The sequence below is a fragment of the Vipera berus genome (genome assembly GCF_964194415.1).
Source record: "Vipera berus genome assembly, chromosome: 1".
Lineage (NCBI taxonomy): Eukaryota > Metazoa > Chordata > Lepidosauria > Squamata > Viperidae > Vipera > Vipera berus.
The window spans coordinates 288,088,477-288,109,103 of NC_138202.1; the positions used below are offsets into that span (position 1 = coordinate 288,088,477).

Genomic DNA, 20,627 nt, shown 5'->3' on the forward strand with positions numbered 1-20,627 from the left:
CTGGTAGTTCTCGATCCACATACTGCTGGAGTCTAGCTTGTAGGATTTTAAGCATAACTTTACTAGCATGAGAAATGAGTGCAATGGTGCGATAGTTTGAACATTCTTTGGCACTGCCTTTCTTTGGAATTGGAATGTAAACTGATCTTTTCCAATCCTGTGGCCACTGTTGAGTTTTCCAAATTTGCTGGCAAATTGAGTGTAGCACTTTCACTGCATCGTCTTTTAAGATTTTGAATAGCTCAGCTGGAATACTGTCACCTCCACTAGCTTTGTTGTTGCTCAGCTTTTCTAAGGCCCACTTCACTTCACATTCCAAGATGTCTGGCTCAAGGTCAGTAACCACCTCATTGTGATTATCAGGGATGTTGAGCTCATTCTTGTATAGTTCTTCTGTGTAATTTTGCCACCTCTTCTTAATCTCTTCTGCCTCTGTTAGGTCCCTGCCATTTTGGTCCTTTATCATGCCTATTTTTGCATTAAACGTTCCCTTCATCTCTCCAATTTTCTTGAAAAGATCTCTGGTCCTCCCTATTCTATTGTTTTCTTCTATTTCTTTGCACTGTTCATTTAAGAAAGCATTCTTATCTCTTCTAGCTATTCTCTGGAATTCTGCATTCAATTGGCCGTATCTTTCTTTTTCTCCCTTGCCTTTTGCTTCCCTCCTTTCCTCAGCTATTTGCAAAGCTTCCTCAGACAGCCATTTTGCTTTCTTGCATTTCTTTTTCTTTGTGATGGTTTTAGTTGCTACCTCTTGTACAATGTTGTGAACCTCTGTCCATAGTTCTTCAGGCACTCTGTCTATCAGATCTAATTCCTTAAATCTATTTGTCACCTCTACTGTATATTCAACAGGGATATGATTTAATTCATACCTGAGTGGCCTAGTGCTTTTCTCTACTTTCTTCAGTTTAAGCCTAAATTTTGCAACGAGAAGCTCATGGTCTGAGACACAGTCAGCTCCTGGTCTTGTTTTTACTGACTGTATAGAGCTTCTCCATCTTTGGCTGCAGAGCATATAGTCAATCTGATTTCTGTGTTGACCATCTGGTGATGTCCATGTGTAGAGCTATCTCTTGGGTTGTTGGAAAAGAGTGTTTGCTATCACCATCGTATTCTCTTGACAAAATTCTATCAGCCTGCCAACATTATTATTATTAAAAAATCTTTCATGTATGTAAACATACACAAAATAATGTATCACATTTTACTTTTGGTCACACTATCCCAGGTATGTTTCAGCCTGCAACCTACTTTAAATCCTGGTAGGAAAACAAAGGCTGAAGTTTTTTTTACCAGACAAGACCTTGGAAATGTTACTAGCACAATGTGATAACCTTGAGAAGCAAGTTTCAGAAAGAATTGGAGGGTCTTTCTCCACTTGCACATAATCATGGCATAAACAATTCACTGGAAACATCTTTTTTCAGCTATGTTCTCATGACATTTTCATATTGGCCCCACGTAACTAGACAGCCTTAAATCCTTAGCTGAAGCAGAACTGAAATATTTTTTGCTGTATCAAGTTTAGCCCCAGGATATATATATTGTATAGCAGACTGTGTCAGCCTTTAACTTGAAGAAAACCAGAGGTTTGCAGTGAAATATCTGTAAATTGTCTAGCAATGGAGATAGCAAATTCATGCTGAGAGAGCTTTTTCCAACTCAAGGATGAGAGGACAGCATTTCAGTTCAGAAAGGCCTTATGGCTGCAAATTATTAGGCTCGTGTTAATGACTATTTGATTGCACAATTTATTACATATTTGATTCTGATAAAATAATTTTTTGAATTATTAATTATCTATAGCAGGGGTAGGCAACCTTGGCTCTTTTATGACTCGTGGACTTCAACTCCCAGAATTTCTGAGCCAGCCATGCTGACTCAGGAATTCTGGGAGTTGAAGTCCACGAGTCATAAAAGAACCAAGGTTGCCTACTCTTGATCTATAGGAAGTCAATGTTTTGAGAAAACTGGTGTGAGAAAGCTGTGAAATATTTTTGGGAAAATCCTGTGTAATCAGAAATATTTTTAAAATTACAAGCCCTGTAGGCAGGTATTTCAATCGCAAGCTCTAAGTATGCTCTTAAAAAGTCTATTTTTGAAAGGTTCTTATATTTCTTATAATACAGTCCTATGCTTACTGAGAACTCAACTCAGCCAGGTCAATGAGATCTTAAGTCACAAATTTATTTTGGGCTGCAGGCTAAGCAAAAACACTTTAAAACATTATCCAGTGTTAAAGTTTAATAATGATGACACTTCATATACAAGTAATCCTCAACTTACGACCACAACTGAGCCCAAAATTTATGTTGCTAAGTGAGAAATTTGTTAAATGAGTTTTGCCCCATTTTACGACTTTTATCGCCACATTTGTTAAACGAATCACTGCAGTTCTTAAATTATAACACGGTTAAGCTTCCCCCATTGGCTTTGCTTCTCCGAAGGTCGCAAAAGGGGATCACACTGCAACCACCATAAATGTGAGTCAATTGTCAAGATCTGAATGCAAATCGTGTGACTGTGGGGATGCTGCATCAGTCATAAGTGCGGGAAAAATGGTCATAAATCACTTTTCTCAGTGCCCCCCTGTAACTTTGAACGGTCAATAAATGATTTGTTGTAAGTCAAGAACTTCCTGTACTTTATCCAAACGATGGCTTGTTTTCCATGGCTGTTTCTAACCCTGAATTTTACTCATCCAAGTGGAGAATGTGTAAGTCAACATACCGCTCCTTTTTTCCTCGGAAAACGGATGCCATATAATGCATTTTTCAGGTGCCACACTTTTTTTGTTTTTTTGTTTTTTGAGAAGTCGCCGATCGATCTCGGGAAAACTTGCAAAGAGCACACGCTTAGGCTGAACGCCCGTGGCTTTGGGGGGTGGGGAAAGCGTATCTCCCCCGCCCCGCACAGGCTTCTTCCCCTGCTAGTTTGGGCTTTACCTGCAGCTTCCGCTCCCTTCCAAGGTTCCTCTCGCCCTACAGGAGGGGGAAGCGCAGAAGCGTCCAGCGATAACTACCCGGGAAGTAGGAGAACGGGCAGGGAAACGGCGGGCCGATCGCAGGTGCCAAAGCCCTCCAGCTCGCCGCGGCTTGGCCGACCTCCTCGCCCCCAATGGCTTCTCCCGCCAACGCTCTGCCCGAAGGTAAAAAAAAAACAAACCCGCCTTGCCTAACTCTTCGGCAACGGGCGCGCGCGCCTCGGCGCAGAGGCACGAGAGCGGTGGGCTTGCGCGCCTCTGCGGACGGGGACCGCGGGCACCGGAAGGAGGGCCGGGCAGAGCAAGGGAGGCGGGACCCTGGAGTGGCCTTTGCAGTGCGGGGGGAGGGGGGCGGGCGGGCGGATTCCCTGGGTCAGGGGTAGGCAACCTCGGCTCTTTTATGACTCATGGACTTCAACTCCCAGAATTCCTGAGCCAGCCAAGCTGGCTCAGGAATTCTGGGAGTTGAAGTCCATGAGTCATAAAAGAGCCGAGGTTGCCTACCCCTGCCCTGGGTGGACACTGATCCTCCCACAGGCTCTGCAGAGCTGTTCTTCTTTGGCGGGATTCTGCCAAAGGCGGGCATCTCTCCGTCTCTCGCTGGGGATGTTATTAGCATGAATTAATATTTGCTTTGCTACTAATATTTTTTTGGCAAAGGCAGCGTTCTTCTCAAGAGGAAAGTCTTTGTCCCCTGCCTTGTGCAACCTGAAACTCTTTTCCTCGAAATTACCCACAGCCTACAGTGACAGAGGCACCCGAATTCGATTTTGAAAGAGTCTCAACGTTCCCCTTCTTCGTATTTTGGGCTTTGTATTGAGAATGACTTTGAGGTTTTTTGTTTTTATTTTGTTTTTTTTTAAAAAAAAAAGTCCTTTTGGAGCCCTTCTCAAAGTCTGATGAATCATTATTCACTCAAGTGCTAAATAAATTAAGCCCTGCAGCATCCCTCTGAAGTGTAGCAGAATGGTTATAAAAGGTTGCCTTATGCTGTAATTCAACTTTATATCCTTCAGCAGGGAAAAAAAATTCTACCAATTTCCAGGAGAGTTTTTATTAAAGTGGGAAAAGAAGGTATTATAATGTGCACTTTTTTAGAAGGAAAATCCAGTATTTAATGTAGGATAACTGACTCTCTTTTTACAGAACTTATTGAAAACTGAAATACGTGGTATAACTGAAAAATGAACGAACAACTTAAATGGTTTCAAGATGTTTTATGCTGATTTTTATATATTCAAATGGTTTAAAAGGTTAATGTAAATTAAAATCATTTGTGAAATAAAAACTAATAAAAATATGTCCTGTTTTTTATTTAATATGGCTTCTAGACTATTGTTTATTGAGCAAGGTTGTTATATTTGAACTGACACATGACCATCTGTCATGAACCTATGCAAGAACATAAAAGAGCAAGCCATTTCCTTTAGAATTTTTTACCCATTTGGAATAAACCAGGATGTGAACCCCTGTTGTGGGGTTTGCAGCAAACTGAGTATGTCATTATTAAGCAATTAAAGTACAGATAAATAAATATCTCTAAAATGTTGATGAGTGTAAACTTAAGCCTCTTTTTGGCTTTTTCCCCAGCAGATCAAGCAACTAAAGAACCAGTAGAAGACACTGACCCTAGCACTTTATCCTCAGAAAATGTAAGTAGTTTTGTTGAAGTGGTTAGTTGCCCGGCTAAGTGGTTCTACCTAGTGTAACAGACCTTGACTAAGTTTGAAAAGCTAAGCAGAGTGGGAGCTGGTGAATGTTTGGATGAGGGTTACCAGAAAATGCAAGAATTGTGGACTACAATGGGAAGTTGAACAAACATCTTACTAGAAGGCATTGGCAACATTTTTATGTTGCAAAGAAAACTACATGGATATGTCCATGAAGCTATCAGAAGCTGAGAATGATCCAAAGAAAACATTACTTTTACTAAGTCATTAATTTACTTATTTTACTTGTTGGTTGCTATGGTATTATTGTACATAGTATTTCATACTCACAGAAAAGTTCAACAGTTAAGATGTGACAAGATACAGGCTCTGAAATAAGTCTAGGGACATGACATCATTTCCTTTGTGATCTTCCTAAATAATTGGTTAGCTTGCCAAACAAATGGCATCTGCTGTGGGAGAAAATATTTAGTTACGTTACTTCTGAGTTTCAGGCTTCTAAAAACTAGAATTCTGACAGTTTTTTTTAAAATAGAAAGTGTTTTTATGAGAAGTTAATGCCTATTTCATCCGGCTACATATGTCTCTATAAAGAATGAGTGATGCTAGTGCACTCTTCTTTTATGCAACAGCCAGCTATTATTGATGAAACTACTTGAAATGGTAAAAACTAGAAACAAAGCAGTTAGTATGAGTTAATCTCTGTAATCAAGAAGGAAAATGACCAGAATGAATCAGTGATTCATATTTAGATTGTTCTGTTGATTCAGAGGTGGACAAATGAATTCCCTTTCTCTATAGCTTTTCTATTGGTTTGTGTGGATAAAAAAGAGAGTTGTAACAGAAAATTCAGTAGTGAGAGATGCAGTTGTAGTCATTATCATTATAGAGCCTTGGTGGAGCAGTGGGCTAATGCCTCCTTAAGTAACACCAGCTGCCTGCAATTAGTGCAGGTTCGCATCCCACCAGGCTCAAGGTTGACTCAGCCTTCCATCCTTCCGAGGTAGGTAAAATGAGGACCCAGATTGTTGGGGGCAATAAGCTGACTTTGTAATAATGCCGCTTGGAGGGTGTATGAAAGCCCTAATAAGCAGGTATATACATAGAATGAAGGCTACTGCTAAGCTTGTAAGCCGCCCTGAGTCTTCGGAGAAGGGTGGGATATAAATGGAATTAAAATAAATAAATAAATAAATAAAATAAAAATTATCCAAGATTTGTTTGAGAACCCCTGTAGTGGTTTTAGTTCCACCAGTGTCATGAATCCTTAATGAAGTTGGTCCTTAAGGATTATTTCCTTTAAAAGCATTTGCTTCAAAATGTTATAAGGATGAAAGTGTTGGAAACCATTCCGTGAAAGATTTCTGAATCAAATTATCGAAGGAGGATTTGGTTCTAGATTGCCATCTTTACCAGCAGACCATCCCAAGTGTTTCATAATTTCTGCTAAACTTTCAGATAAGGGGCTTGATAAATCCTCATTGATTCCTTATTCCTGCTTGGAACTAGAGAAATACTGTGAATTGTTGAATACTTGGCAAACTCAATGAACAGCTGGGAGACGGCATTTGGCTTGAAAGGTTACAAATTCAGCAGAATAAAGAATTTAACAGGTCAAAATAATTGGTGTGCCAAAATGTATCTAAAATAATTGTATAAATATGTTTCTTTTTTTTTTGTCTGAACAGATAGAAAAGTATCCTGTTCAAGATACAGCATTACCCAAAGGTAAAAATAGACAACTACAATGACTGTTCTTATTTTTTAAAAAAATATTGTAATATGCAACTTGATTAGGTATGCCACAAGAATGAAACTATTATGTCCCTTCATAGGCTTCATAATTTTCTAGAACTGACTCCAGACAGAATTGCTGAAATTCCCAGCTTTTCTTAACTCTGAGACCTTCAAAATCTTCTAAGGTCAAGAAGCCACCAACTAAGAAATTATCTTATGGTTTTCTCTCCCTCATTAATTTTCACCTTAGTTGCTCAATTCCATGACCAGAGAGATAGTTTAGTCTAAAAGTTAAGGCACTAGGCTAGAAACTAGGAGATTGTGAATTCTAGTCCTGCCTTAGACATAAAAGATAACTGGATGACTTTGGGAGATACTCGACTATGTACCCCGAAGGACCCAATTTCACTGACCCATGCTGCTACTTCTCAGAACTAAGATCAGATTTCTTCTGCTTCTCTTACCTGTAGGAGCTTCTGTTCTCATATTTTCTAGATTGAGTCAATCAGTACCACAGTCGATGTTTTATTAATTTAATATATTTGTAAACTTTCCCAATCATTAAATCTCTGGTGATGATAGATGTTCTCTGTCTCCATTGTCAGAATGCATATCTTATTTCATATGGTACAACATAATTTGGGATAATTGTTTCCTTTTCCTCATGCTATTAAAGTCATCTGGATCACCTTTTCTTTAAGAGATTCAGCAGTTTCATTTACAGACAACACCATTACCTTTGTTTAATAGGATTTTTAATTAAGCCATGCATCCTGGACCATCAAACTTCTTTTTTGCAACATGCCAGCTGAGGCATGATAATTTTCTATCTGGGCCCATCTTCCAGTTCTGATACCACCTCATGGAGTTGGTGAGACAAGTTTGTTTGAAGTTTGGTATCAACATTCCATCTCATCTTCCACCCCCTCAGAACAAGCAACCTTAATCACAGTGCACCTGAATGTAGGCAATTAGTACATTGCATTGATGTTAGAAAACAAATTTCATTTTATTGCAGTTATCCAAGTAATTATATATGGGGATTATTCACTCAAAGGGTATGGATGATCTAACATTCCATTTGATGCTTGCAGATGCTTAGAATCCTAGTTTATTTATTTCAAACATTTTAAAAAAGCCTGATTCCAGATTACCCTGGATGCTGACTTATCATACCTATCTTGCCAGTTCTATTTTTGATCTGCAAAGGGTAGATGGCATAGTTTAATTTCTGTTACATTGATGTTGTACAATATAGAAAACTAATGGGAACTACAGATTTTATTTAAGTAGTTAATTATAAACCCATTTCAGTCCAAGTAAAAAAAAACACTTGTGGATCAGAAGGGAAAGAAATCTGATATGGAGAACACAGTACCTATTTCACAGCAGCCTTGTCTTTTTGGCTCTACATCCATTAGGCTTATCTAACTAACATCAGTGTTTCCTATAAAAGGCAATAGCCTTACTTTTCTGTCATCTCCCACAGGATAAACAAAGGGCATCAGAACTATTTTCTTCTGTAGATTATATTCTCTTCAAGTGGCAGGTCAATACTATGAAATACCAACCCAGCAGCAAGATAATTAATGGCTCTCTTCCTTGTACTTGGCTTGCTGAAGTCTGCTAGTCTTTCTCATGAAGAATTTCTCCGGACATTATAAATTGTACTGAAAACCTTCTCTTTGATGGGAGGGCCTCATTAGGGGATAGATGGATAACAGCAGCAGCAGCAAGATTAATGTAATTTCAGTCTGTGCTCAAAAGGATCATCCTTAATCCAGGCCGTGCTCTTCTTGAAGGCTCTCATATTGTACACCTTATATAAGAGACAACCAGACCACACAGATGATACTGACCAAAATCTAAAACATGCCAAGATGACAATCCAACATTTTTTTCAAATAATGTTCTTTCTCCTAAACATCTGTGATGTTTACTACTGTATACCTTTGTCAGTTTAGGAAAACATTACAGTCCTATGAATTTCTGTGTATGATCATAGGATATACTGTATATACTACACCACTGCATTCAACACTCAACTACAAGTGGGCGTAATTCACTTATTCCTCATTTTCTCTGTGTGGTGCTTGGAATTTCAGGAATTCATACTCAAAGGAGCAATTATAAGGTTCCTGACATTTCTTGGTTGAAAAGAAAGATAAAGGGGGTTAACCTGCCTCAGATCTCTACAATTAAAGTTGTTTATCAGGGCTAAGATTTTATAAAGTCAGTTTGTGAAAGTTTTACCTCTATTTCTTTCAGGATTAAAATATATTCTTTTACATCTCCATCAGGTGAATTCTTATGCTTTGCAGTACATGGAATTCTCCACTGAACAGTATTTTTTTGCCTCATGAATTTATCCTAAGCATGTGGCAGTAGTTATCTGCAAATATCCCACATCAGTAACTTGCTCCCTGTGATTTAAACTCAGTTCATCTTTCAGGGCCACGTATCCCAAACTTTTGCTTTATTTCAGAGGTTGGGACTTTTGGTGATTTTTTTTTGCAAGCTATGAATGTATGTACATTCATGCAATTCTTTCACCCTTAGGGATCTACTTCAGGTACTAAGTTTCTATTAATTTTACATGGCTAGGTACTGAAATTGAGGGAATAGATAGGAACACTAATGGCATGCTTTCCGCCCAAAGTTAGTCATCTGTACTTCTGGAGGATGCTATTCTGAGTCCGTTCATATTTGCCATTTATATGTTTAAAGGTGTACATGAACACTTAAAACACACAAGAAAGCAATGGGAAAGCAACAACAACATGTATTTTCCCTGACATCCAGCACAGATAAATATTTGGGAATCAAGAATTAGTTGGGAGCCAAAGGATTGCATATGGATCATCTGTTTTCTTATTTCATTCTGATAGCCAAAGTGTCTACAGGAGGGCAGGAGACCCTGTCAAAGCAGAAATCAACACACTGCGAAGCAATAAAGGCAGAAGGAACATCATCAGTCTCTTCATACAAGTGTAGAACTATTTTCTATCCAGGCATACAGCACAAAATCTAGTCACAATGTTTTAGATCTGGTCCTAGCTAATTCAACCCATCTTACTTTAAACAGCAAGAGAGGAATCACTTAAAGAGAGATAATTATTCTGAAGAAATTTCCATTGTCATGAAATGGCAAATAAAAATATGAATGTTTATTCTCTAAGGTTTTTAAATATTTTGTTGTTGTAATTATTGTTATTGTAACTTATATTTATTGAATTACCTTGAATGAAATACATGTAGTAGAAGGTAGACTTAAGATCATTACTATGAAAAAGAAAATCTAACTCTTCTCTAGTAGCATCATGTAGATATGCAGACTAAGAATTCAGGAAGTTACAGTCAAACGCTGGAGGACTACATTAACTTTCCCTGATCTGGGCATTTCCATATGTTTGAACTGCAAGCTCCCAAAATTGCTCAGACATCATGACAATTTTTAGAATTCTTGGAGTAAATTCTAACTGAGGCAAGTTTGAGGAAATCTTTATAAGATTTGTCTCAGCAGCAATTTCGTTTTCATCTTCTTCTTTCCCCTCTTTCTCTTCTCTTTCTGCTGTACTTAGACCTGAAACTGCTCTGGATTTGATGAAGGTTACTATTGTATACAGACACACCCAGGCAATTTAAAAGATCTGGCTTTGTTCTTGTACCTGTTAATGATAACTGAATATTCAGGAATGAGCCAGTGAAATGTTACATGACATTTCAGATAAATGTTATCATTAATAATTATTGCAATTCATATGGGATCCAGTTTGTAAAATGATGGTTTTAATGTAATTGGTTGGTGACTAGCATGTCAAATGGTTTGGAAGAGGGATATATGGTATTTTATTTCAGGGGAAAGAAGATTAACATAATAGAGACTAGCAATTCCTCACTTACTCTGTATATACACAGAGCTTTCATTCATTACATTCTTTCTGTAAGCCTATGGTTGATAATGTGACCACAGGTTAGTTCCTTCTGCAATCTTAGGTATGGAAAATTTTAATCAAGTCATCAGTGGTTATGCTAAATTTTATGAATGGAACAGTATGCCTGCCCTGATACGTTACTTGAATTGGTACCATAATCTTTCGGAATTACAGAATCTTTTTAGAAATACTGTACTTTGATCAAGGGATCTAAACTTGACGTAACATTGCAGAATATTTGCCTTGTAGATGAAGAATACCAAACAGAAAAAGTGACTTTGGAAATTTCATCCATTAACATTACAAGCCTAACATCAGATTCTGGCCTGATACACCAGGTAATTGAAATGTTATTAATCCTATTAGAATATCTGTCAATATTATTTATTGTTATTTATCAACATTAAGACTTTTCACTATCGTTCGCCAGTTTACTGTAAATCAGGGCTGAAAGTTTTATTTTAAACTCGGGTGCAATCTGGAAAGAGGGTAGAAATAGCCATGAAAAGAATCCTGCATTTTAGATATTCTTTGCCTTCAGTGAAGGAAAGGCACACTACAGTTTGGCCCCTTTTTATCTTCAGAACCATCTGCTTCATGTAGAATCTGCCTGACTTATACTATCAATTATCCTGGGTATCCACCCTGAAAGAAATCCAGGGGGGGGGAGGAGGGCTGGGAATCGAGATAGATTTTCTCATAGTAAATCCTCCTCCACAAATAGCTTGCCCCAAAGTTAGGTATGCACCTAACAAATGAAAGAAGACTAGAAAACAGTCTTTAGGAGAGAGTTCAGACTTACAAGATGGCAGCTACAGGATTTTTAAAAATAGTTTTTAATTGCTTTGTTTATTATTGCTTGGTTTTATGGGTGGATTTTCTTATTGTATTAATGATTTATCCCATATGTTGTAAACTGTCTAGAACAGGAAGAGTAGATGACAAGAGTAGATGACATTTTAGTAGATAAATATCCAGAGAGGTCCTTAATTAAGAACTTAACAGGTAGGAGATTCATGTGATAGTAAGAAGTCCTTGAGGAAATGTAAACTTAGGAATGAATTTTTTGCACACAAAAGCTGTCCATGGACAAGAATTGCAGTTCACAAATTTCTTACAGCATTGGCAACTTATTGACCACATTCATATATCTTCATATGCCATAAGCCAATTGAAACAACGTGTTGATAAAACCACAATTGTATGGGTTCGGCATTTTGCCCCAAGCCAAGAGCAATCACCATATTATAGATTAGCACTAGAAAGAAAGCAAACTGCTTTGATTCCTAGTTACTTTACTTAACAGCTTTTTGGCTTTATTTTGAGTCAAGCATTGCAAATTCTTATTCTGGCTGCAACCTCTTCTTTCTTTTCCTTTAAGAAGTGAAATTCATTTCTCCATACAAATGTTTTCCTCTACATATATGTGCAGAATCCATATTTTACCTTTAGGCAATACTGGATTTTCTCATCTTCCCTCACATGTGAGACAAATTTGTAGTTTTGTCTGGTCTTGCAATTTATTAAGAGGCATTTCTTTAACAAAATTGTTAAATGTAATTCTTTATAGTTAACAATTTTTCAATACAATTGTACCTTAGATGGTGTATACTGTCCAAAAACAGATATTAATTTGGTTTTGTTTGTCAAATGGTTTTTATTATCAAACTGAATAAAAATTAAGAAAATTTTGGATGCATCTGATAAAAATTATAATTCTAAGACAAACAGAAACTTTATTTTATAATTATTGCTTAGTTTAGCTATCTTTGCAATGCAATCTATGCAAAGTGAAAAAGATGCAGTGTAGGATTTTTTTTCTTCTGGAAACATTAGGATTATTGAAATCATCTAATATTTTCTCTTTTGAGGGCATGAAATAATACTGTTTAAGTCTTAAGACTGAAAATAAAGTGAATATATTACAGTGTTAACTCTATTTTATTTTTTTATTTTTTTATTATTATATTTGTATACCGCCCTTCTCCCGAAGGACTCAGGGCGGTGAACAGGGCACATATAAAATGCAAAATACAAAAGTTAAAAGGGAATTAAATAGGAGCCCGAGCTAAAACAATAAATAATGGTATAAAAAACCCACAATAAAAACCCCAACACATCCCCCATCAGGCCAGGCCGGCTTGTTCAAATAAATAGGTTTTCAGATCGCGTCGGAAGGAGCGAAGGTCAGGTGCCGTCCGGAGCTCAACCGGCAACTGATTCCATATTCCTGGCTCTGTAATTTGTGTTATTGCCTCTTCTCTATTTTCCTGATACCCCCTCTTTAATTCTGGCCCTGCATTTCCATATTTCATACTATCATGTTGCCAGAAGAATGATTCTCAGATTGACAAATTCTAATTTCATGGATCCCCAGCTGAATGCTTGCCATGTCCCAGGTGGGGGATCACAATGCCCTTTTCATTTCTCTCTCATCAAATCATTACCCTTCCTGCGCTAACTTTCCCAGCTGAATCATCACTACAATTCTAATTCAATCTTATGTTTAAATCTAGATAATCTATGCTTTATTTGTTGAAGTCTCAAGTAAATAAGTTCTTTACTTTGCTTTAATTTTATTTTTCATATTATATTTTAGACTTTGTCAATGCCCATGCTCATTTTGGGTCTTTGTCTCACTCTTTTTTGAGGTAAAGCTCTAATCAGTGGAACTACTTGCCTCCAGAAGTTGTGGGTACTCCAACACTGGAGGTTTTTAAGAAGAGATTGGACAACTATTTGTCTGAAGTGGTATAGTGGTATGAAGTTTCCTGCCTGAGCAGGGGGTTGGATTAGAAAACCTCCAGTGTCCTTTCCAAATTAGTTATTCTGTTATTCTTCATGCCATTTAAAGACTGAAGTGGATGGGAAGTTTATAATTATTTATAGACCTGATATGTAAAGGGAGGAGAACACATTATGTTTTGATGTATCTTTCAACATTCAGCCGGGATGGATCTTTTTATGTTTAATGTTAGAACCACAAGTTTTGTTTTTACACAAAAATTTTTCTTTCCATTATCAGTGTTGTATGTTTGTTGATCTTTTTTATTTTTATTTTTCTGTTTTGTATTTTATCTTTGGGGATAAAAGTAAATAAAATTTAAAAAACATGTCATTTAAAAAATGATGTGGCCTTCATTTTGACTAACCTGGCATCCTGCTTTGTTGGAGCCAAATGTCACCTAGAGTTAAGCAGTACTGATGAAAATAAAAAGAAAATATGTAACACTGAAAGAAAAGAGAGGGAAAACCATCCCGTTCCATGTATAAAATTTCAGAGAACTGGGCATAAAATATGCAATATTTAGCATAACTGGAACTGAAGAAACAATAAGCCTGGTACAATTAGACATGAAATATAAATGGTTTTAAGTTGAAGGTGTTGGGTTTCTCCCTGTCTCCTCTCTCAAATTGTGATCAAGCTCAAAAGGCAGATTAGGCATTGTGTGCATGGTTGTCATGGTCTTGCCACATAAATTATCTATGTGGCTTCTTTGGAATGGATGTACTTAATGCGGTTAAGTGTAGGTAAGTGAAGGTGTCTGGTTACAGCGTATTATATAACTACATAGTTTACATGTATTTGCATGCACAGTTTATGATCAGTTCCAGAGTGCTTTGTGATACTCTCAGGTGAATGACGCTATACAAAAGCCAACTGTACTTTACTGAAAATATCTCAAGGGAAAAACCCCATCTGCTTTCATCTTGAAAACTGCAGTAAGAGCAGGAGGGGGGGGGGAAGAATCTCTTCATCTAAGCTTGTTGGTTTTTTGTAACAGCAAAAGCATCTGCTGCTGCTTTTTCAAATCTATTTTACCATGATAAAATCTTCCTGAACTCAGGAATTAAGTGCCTCTCTTTTATGATAATCTTCCTCTATAGAAATACAGCTTATTCAAAGTATTTAGTTTTTTTTAATGGTTTGACCTTTCCAATCCTTGAGAGATATTAATGACGCATTTTTCTGGATTCAAGTTGTATAATTTGTTAAATTATATTCATATCGTGACATTAATGCAAGGCTGTATTTATTTGTAGCCAGAAGAAGACGATGACACTCAAAGTAGTGCAGGTGATTCACCTACAGGTAACATTCTGTACATTTCCAAAATGTATTTACTGCCTGATTCCATTTTTTTTTGTTCTAAGTAGGATAATTGGAATTATTACTGTAGAAAGAAATAGTCTTTCATTGGATCCTTTTACCTCAACATCTTTATGCTCTGATGATATAGGGAAATGCTTTTAAGAAAATGCTTGATGATTGCATGATAATGAGGAAGTTGTCATGTGAAGCCCACATGCACAACATTGAGATTGGATTCATTTGTCCACATAAGAGGATGACAATATGAGGAGGAACTTGTTAACAAAGTTTGGCATTATTGTATTTCATTTATGTGTATAAGGCCAAATATGGCCCCCAGAAGTCTTAGGTATGGTCTCTGAAACAGTTCCTGAAGTTGTCCAGAAACTGTTTAAAGTCTAAATTTGAACTGTATTTGAATGCAGTTTATTGTCTACTCCAGAGCGCGCTGTGATATTCTCAGGTGAATGATGCTATGTAAAAGCCAACTATAGTTTACTAAAAATATCTCAGAGGAAACTGTGAGTTAAAATTTAATGAAACATTAAACATTCTCATTACATTAATTTAATGTATACTATGCTATTCCCTTTTGCTTGAGCAACATCATGCAAACTACAGCAAAATAATGTAAAGTAGCAACTAAAGAAAAGAATTGAAAGAGATAATGAAAAAGAAAAAAAATCTATATGCATTTACATCACCACTATTCACTATACCTCCTCCTATTTTTGCATGCTTACAAACTTTGCTTTAATGACAGTCTTCAACCACAATTATATACTATTTTGTATAGAATCGTACATAATCTTTCCTTCTTTAAACTTCTCACTTGTCTTCTTTTGAGGATGTTTTTTCAACGCAACCCCTTATTCTTTCTCTCTATATAATCAAACCATCTCTGTGGTTTCTTTCATGCTGGTCAATCATTTTTATATACCGTAAGTACACATTCATTCACTTGCCATTTTTTCATGATTCTATTCTTGTTTAACCTATACACTTCTTAAATATCCCATTCCCACTGCATTAAATTTTTGTGTCTTTGCCTTGTTCTCAATTCCATAAAAAGTTGCATATCCTGCTGTGTGAGAAAATTGTAGTGGCATCTGGCCAATTTGGCCCAGGTGCACTTTTCACACATACATTTATCAATTTGCATACTGCTCCATAATCTAATCACAGTACTTTCAACATACTGTATCTCCAGTTCTACCATTTATACCCATAGTCTTACAGTTTTTAAACATTTTCATTGCATTTAGGGTTCCTCGTTATTTTTCAATTTATATTCAACTTAAATTTATAGTATTCCTTTTAATCCCATTCTACAACATACCAGTGCAGATCTCTAAAGCATTCCCTCGCTTTACTTTCATTCCAAGTCATTTCATCATTTTTATTCTTAGTTCCATTCATTCTGCTGCTTATGGTAATCAAAATCACCTTGCATTTTCTTTGACATCGTAACTGTTCCTTGCATTCTTTAACTACATTCTTTGCAATTTCCTTGTTTTTTATATACAGTTTATACAACATCTTTCACACTCATTTTTTGCATGTCATTTTGTTGCATGACTTTTTTTTCTTCACAGTTTTTTTTCCACATCTTTGTTCCACCAAGCCTCCTTGTTCATACTTCTATTATAATTTATACTTGGGTCTCCAAATCACCTCATAGTTTTTCCTGTACAGTACGCTCTCAATTCATTTCCACCATTCATTCATATCATTTTATGGAATCAGTAATATCTTTTCCTAGATACCTTCTTTCCTAGTTTCAGACAGACCCATACTCATGACTGTTCACTCTTCTTATATTTCAGGTTACAATACAGGTAGTCCTTGACTTACAACTACAATTAAGCCCAAGATTTCTGTTTTCAAAAGGGGCATTTGTTAAGTGAGTTTTGCCCCATTTTACAATCTTTCTTGCCACAGCTGTTAAGCAAATCGTTGCATTTGTTAAGTTAGTAATACAGTTGTTAAGTGAATCTGGCTTCCCCTTTGACTTTGCTTGTCAGAAGGTCTCAAAAGGTGAATGCATGACCCCGGGATACTACGACAGTCATAAATTTGAGTCAGTTGCCAAGTGTCTGAATTTTGATCACATGACCATGGGGATACTGCAACAGTCGTAAGTGTGAAACATGGTCATAAGTCATTTTTAATGCTGTTGTAACTTCAATTGGTCATTAAATGAACTGTTGTAAGTTGAGGACTACCAGTACTATGGTCATTAAGAGATAAGCTCATCTGCTCATCACTGCTTTGGTTGATTGAAGCTTTAATGTAATGCCTAGTAAAACAGGTTACTAGCCTTACTTTTACCTACTGTGCTTAGTGGCACAACCCTCCAAAAGCCAAATATAGAGGACAGCTTAATGTTGTTATACAGGAGTTTCATATACCTGTTTGCTCTTTGTGTAGTGCATCAGTACCCTCTTTAGCTGGGGGAGCACATAGCAGCCAATGATACAGTGAGTCAATTGTATAACCAGAATAGCATTTCAAATGGGAAACTGTAGTTTAAGAAACAAGAAAGATTTCTTTAAATGGACATGCAACAAGAGGAAGTAGGGAGGGGAAATGAGGAAATGAATTAGAATACAGTTAAGTCTAAATCATCATAATATATTGAACAAGGCTCATTATATCTGAACCATGTCATAGAACTTTGTCTACCAGAAAACAGTGGAATAACTCCCTAATATAACTGTAATTCTAGCTTTGAAGAAATCATGTACAGAAGGTTGCTCTTGCTCTTTGTGTACATCTCACCAGCCAATCATCAGTGACCTACTAAATGATGAGGACTTGCTGTATATGATGAGGATCAAATTGGATCCATCCCACCCGACAGTGAAAAACTGGAGAAACTTTGCAAGCAAATGGGGAATGACTTATGATGAGTTGTGTTTCCTGGAACAGAAACAACAGAGTCCCACCTTGGAATTTTTGTTACGGAACAGTGACAGAACTGTGAAGCAGCTGATTGATCTCTGTAAATTATATCAAAGAGTTGATATTGAGAAAATACTGCAGAAGTGGGTGGAGAAGGAATGGCCAAAAAGAGGCCATGGGGCCTATCAGAAAAACTTATAAAGGAGAAAAAATGACAATGGTGGAAAACGAAGAATAATGGGGTTTGATTGACTTCTGGTATACACACACACACACACAAACACAATTACTAGGGAAAGGACAACATGCTTATTTTTACAGCATAAACTACTTACTCTTTGTAGTGATAAGGATGACCTTTAATTATGAATCAAGTCAATGTCTTTCATAGATGTCAAAATCTACAGTACTCAGATTTTCGAAGCAAAAAGAGAACAATGAAAATTATCAGCATGCTATAGAGGATAGCTGCATAATCTGTTACTTCTGTTTAGCAGTCTTTGTCCTGTATTTCTCTCTGACTGGAAATTGTATAGAAATTAAAAATAGGAGGGAAAAAGAAGGTCCTCTTCGAGGAATAATCCAAGCCTGTACCTGTGCACTTAGTCTTGTTCCACCCCTTTCCAGGTTGCCTTTGTTCATGAACAAACCAGCAGAAGATACCGCAAATCAGAACTGGGATATTCTCATATGACTGCATCTGGAAGGGAGAATCTTTATACTCAAAGATATATATGAACAGTTCAGAAATAAACCATACATTTTGAATTATACACTATAGGAATATAGTATCAGCAGTTGGCATTGTTGGGCATCTTTTGAAGAGGAACAATTCTAGATATTGTGGCACCTCCTATGATTATATTTAACTCTTGAGTAGCCATGCTATTGCACAGAGTGCACTGTTACTGCTTTTCTGTATATAATTTTGATAAGCTGATAGTCACATGATTCACTTGCTCAATGCCTTCCTATCAGACTTTTCTCTTGCTTTGGTAATATTATTAGTTTCCTAAGGTCTGTAGCTATAATAATTATTTCTTTTTGGAGACTTGCAATACCTGGTTGTTGTGATGTTCACTACCACTCAACCAACTGTGCATAAGTGTTGTTGAAATGTATAGAAAGAAATGATTGTAATACAATGAGAAAATATACTCTGTTACAATACTCTATTACAATACTCTATATTATTATTGTGCATATAATTTTTTTTCAATTTTGGTGTGCCCTAAAATTTGGCATCCTAGGTGACAGCCAAAATAGGCAATTGCCAAACCTCCCCGGCTTGTTGCCATTTTCCTGCTATCTCTGAGTGATGAAAGTGAAGAATTCAGACAAACACACACTTCCCAGTCCAAATTGAAACCAGAGAGATAAGACAAGTATATGGATTTTTAAATTATCTATCATTCATTAGGGATGAACCATATCATTAGGGATCACTCAAATTTTTCCTCTTCTGAGATGATTGATAAAAAAGCTGATCTTTTAATGTTTGCAGCAACCTGTGTTTCAATTCATTTAATAATTTTAGAGAAACTATGATACACAGCATACTAATTAAGTGTATTTGTGCCACATAAAGCATCACATTTTAAGACAAATAGTATTCTGAGCAGTGTGTACGTAAATCACAGAATTATCAAGAGCCAATCCTTGATGGGTGATTTTTTTTCAGAGTATGCAGAATCTCTATCTGCCTTTGAATTGAAGTGGTTAGATCTCAAATGTGGATAATATATTAAAATATTTTAAGAGTGATTATGTTAATTGGAATTGCTCATTCCCTCTAGCATTTAGAAGATATGTTCAAACATGTTTTCAGAGACAGTTTGAGAACTAGTGCTACTCCAGGGTGTTACAAAGCACTTATCTTCTCTACAATATTATAATATTAATTTTACAGATACCCTGGCAATATTATTATTATTATTATTATTTAATTCCATTTTTATCCCGCCCTTCTCCGAAGACTCAGGGCGGCTTACAAGCTTAGCAGTAGCCTTCATTCTATGTATATCACTTGGCATAGTGAATACACTTTGGTTTATATAACACACAATAATGTGGGCAGAAAGCCAGCTCAAAGTTAAACTCAGACATTGTTTGATCTCATTACAAATAACCATAAAATGCAAGTAAAACACTGTATGCCAAAATGTAAAAGAGTTGCACACATGCTTTAGAATATAGCTTATGAGAAAATGTGAGTTCAAGATCTTCGTTGTAAGGCATTCACTCCTAAAATCTAAACTCTTAAATGTACTTCCTAACAAGCTTCTATCTCAAGTATGACGAGACCTGGGTTTTCAGTTGAAATATCATTTTCAAACAAGATAAGCTCTGTAAAGTGTCACTGAAAACTGGACTAAAAATGCTGCTATCAGTAAGAATACTTATGGGGAATTGAACTTTTAGGCTGTTCTACTAAACACAAGCATACGTAATTGTAACACATGTTTTTTATAGTTTTAGCTTTTTAGAGATATGCTTGAAAATTAAGCCATTTCTATTACTGGGATTCTGATAGTACGCTGAATTTTAAAACTTCTAATTTTGTTAATATGTTCCTTTTTTGTAATGGATCTGAGTTCAAAGCATTTGTACGTATGTATCATCAATCTGTTATGTTTGTTACATGTTTTGATATTCAGTTTTGGAAGAAAAATTTTTTCATCCCGTTTTTATTTTTATTAAGAGCGTTATTGTTACTTTTCTAAACTACTTTGTTGTAATTATTTAAGACATGCATTTCAGTCATTAAAAGACTAATGTCAGAAGATGTGCAACCCTAGAATTTATTTAGGATATTGTGGGGTTTATTAAAATGAATGTCTGTGAATTCAGAGTTTTACTTTCTCACTGAGAATAGAAGTCTTTCCCTCCTTGTATAACAATTACAAGCAAAAGAGCTCTTTAAATTGCAGTAGCCATCTACAGACTTCGGTCTCTTCTTACTACAATATATATGCTGCCATACCTTATGACCAATCACTTCTGGTTGTTTTATTTCATCTCAGAGAAGACAGTCAGATATTGTTTTAAAGCGCTTAAGTCATTCCATTACAAGCTCTTTCAGTGAACTGTCCATTGGTTTACTTTCACAAAGAATGAATGCCAGTATTTTAAAACCAAGCAGATCCTATACAGAGAGACAGCATGATAGATTCCCTTCCCTTCCTTCCCCCTCCCCTTCCTTTCCCCTTTTGCAATGTTTGCTTTTTTTTAAAAGAAAGTTTTCTTCTCCATTGAATCCACAATATTAGGTAAATATCAAATCAACACACATTTCAAATCAA

The 20,627-nt window shown here is 36.3% G+C and overlaps 1 protein-coding gene across 3 annotated transcripts; it reads left to right on the forward strand.

Moving 5' to 3' along the window:
* Positions 1-2,202: 2,202 nt before the first annotated feature.
* On the forward strand, positions 2,203-20,164 carry EDARADD (EDAR associated via death domain). Of its 3 annotated transcripts, none has more exons than XM_081314843.1 (6): positions 2,203-3,151; positions 4,577-4,638; positions 6,345-6,384; positions 10,578-10,666; positions 14,373-14,421; positions 17,150-20,164. In XM_081314843.1, the coding sequence occupies exons 1-6, from the start codon at positions 3,121-3,123 to the stop codon at positions 17,524-17,526; spliced, it is 648 nt and encodes a 215-aa protein (XP_081170969.1). In that variant the 5' UTR covers positions 2,203-3,120; the 3' UTR covers positions 17,527-20,164. The 3 variants fall into 3 exon arrangements, with proteins under 3 accessions (XP_081170969.1, XP_081170971.1, XP_081170970.1); XM_081314845.1 differs by having other exon boundaries at positions 14,373-14,406; XM_081314844.1 differs by having other exon boundaries at positions 4,580-4,638.
* The last annotated feature ends 463 nt before the right edge of the window (positions 20,165-20,627 follow it).

What these genes read in the sequence shown, in the direction of transcription:
- EDARADD (XM_081314843.1), top strand. Translation starts at nt 3,121, where the DNA reads ATGGCTTCTCCCGCCAACGCTCTGCCCGAAG. An exon ending in GCACTTTATCCTCAGAAAAT is followed by an intron (nt 4,639 to 6,344) that starts GTAAGTAGTTTT and finishes TTGTCTGAACAG; the next exon opens with ATAGAAAAGTATCCTGTTCA. An exon ending in TGCAGGTGATTCACCTACAG is followed by an intron (nt 14,422 to 17,149) that starts GTAACATTCTGT and finishes CTGTAATTCTAG; the next exon opens with CTTTGAAGAAATCATGTACA.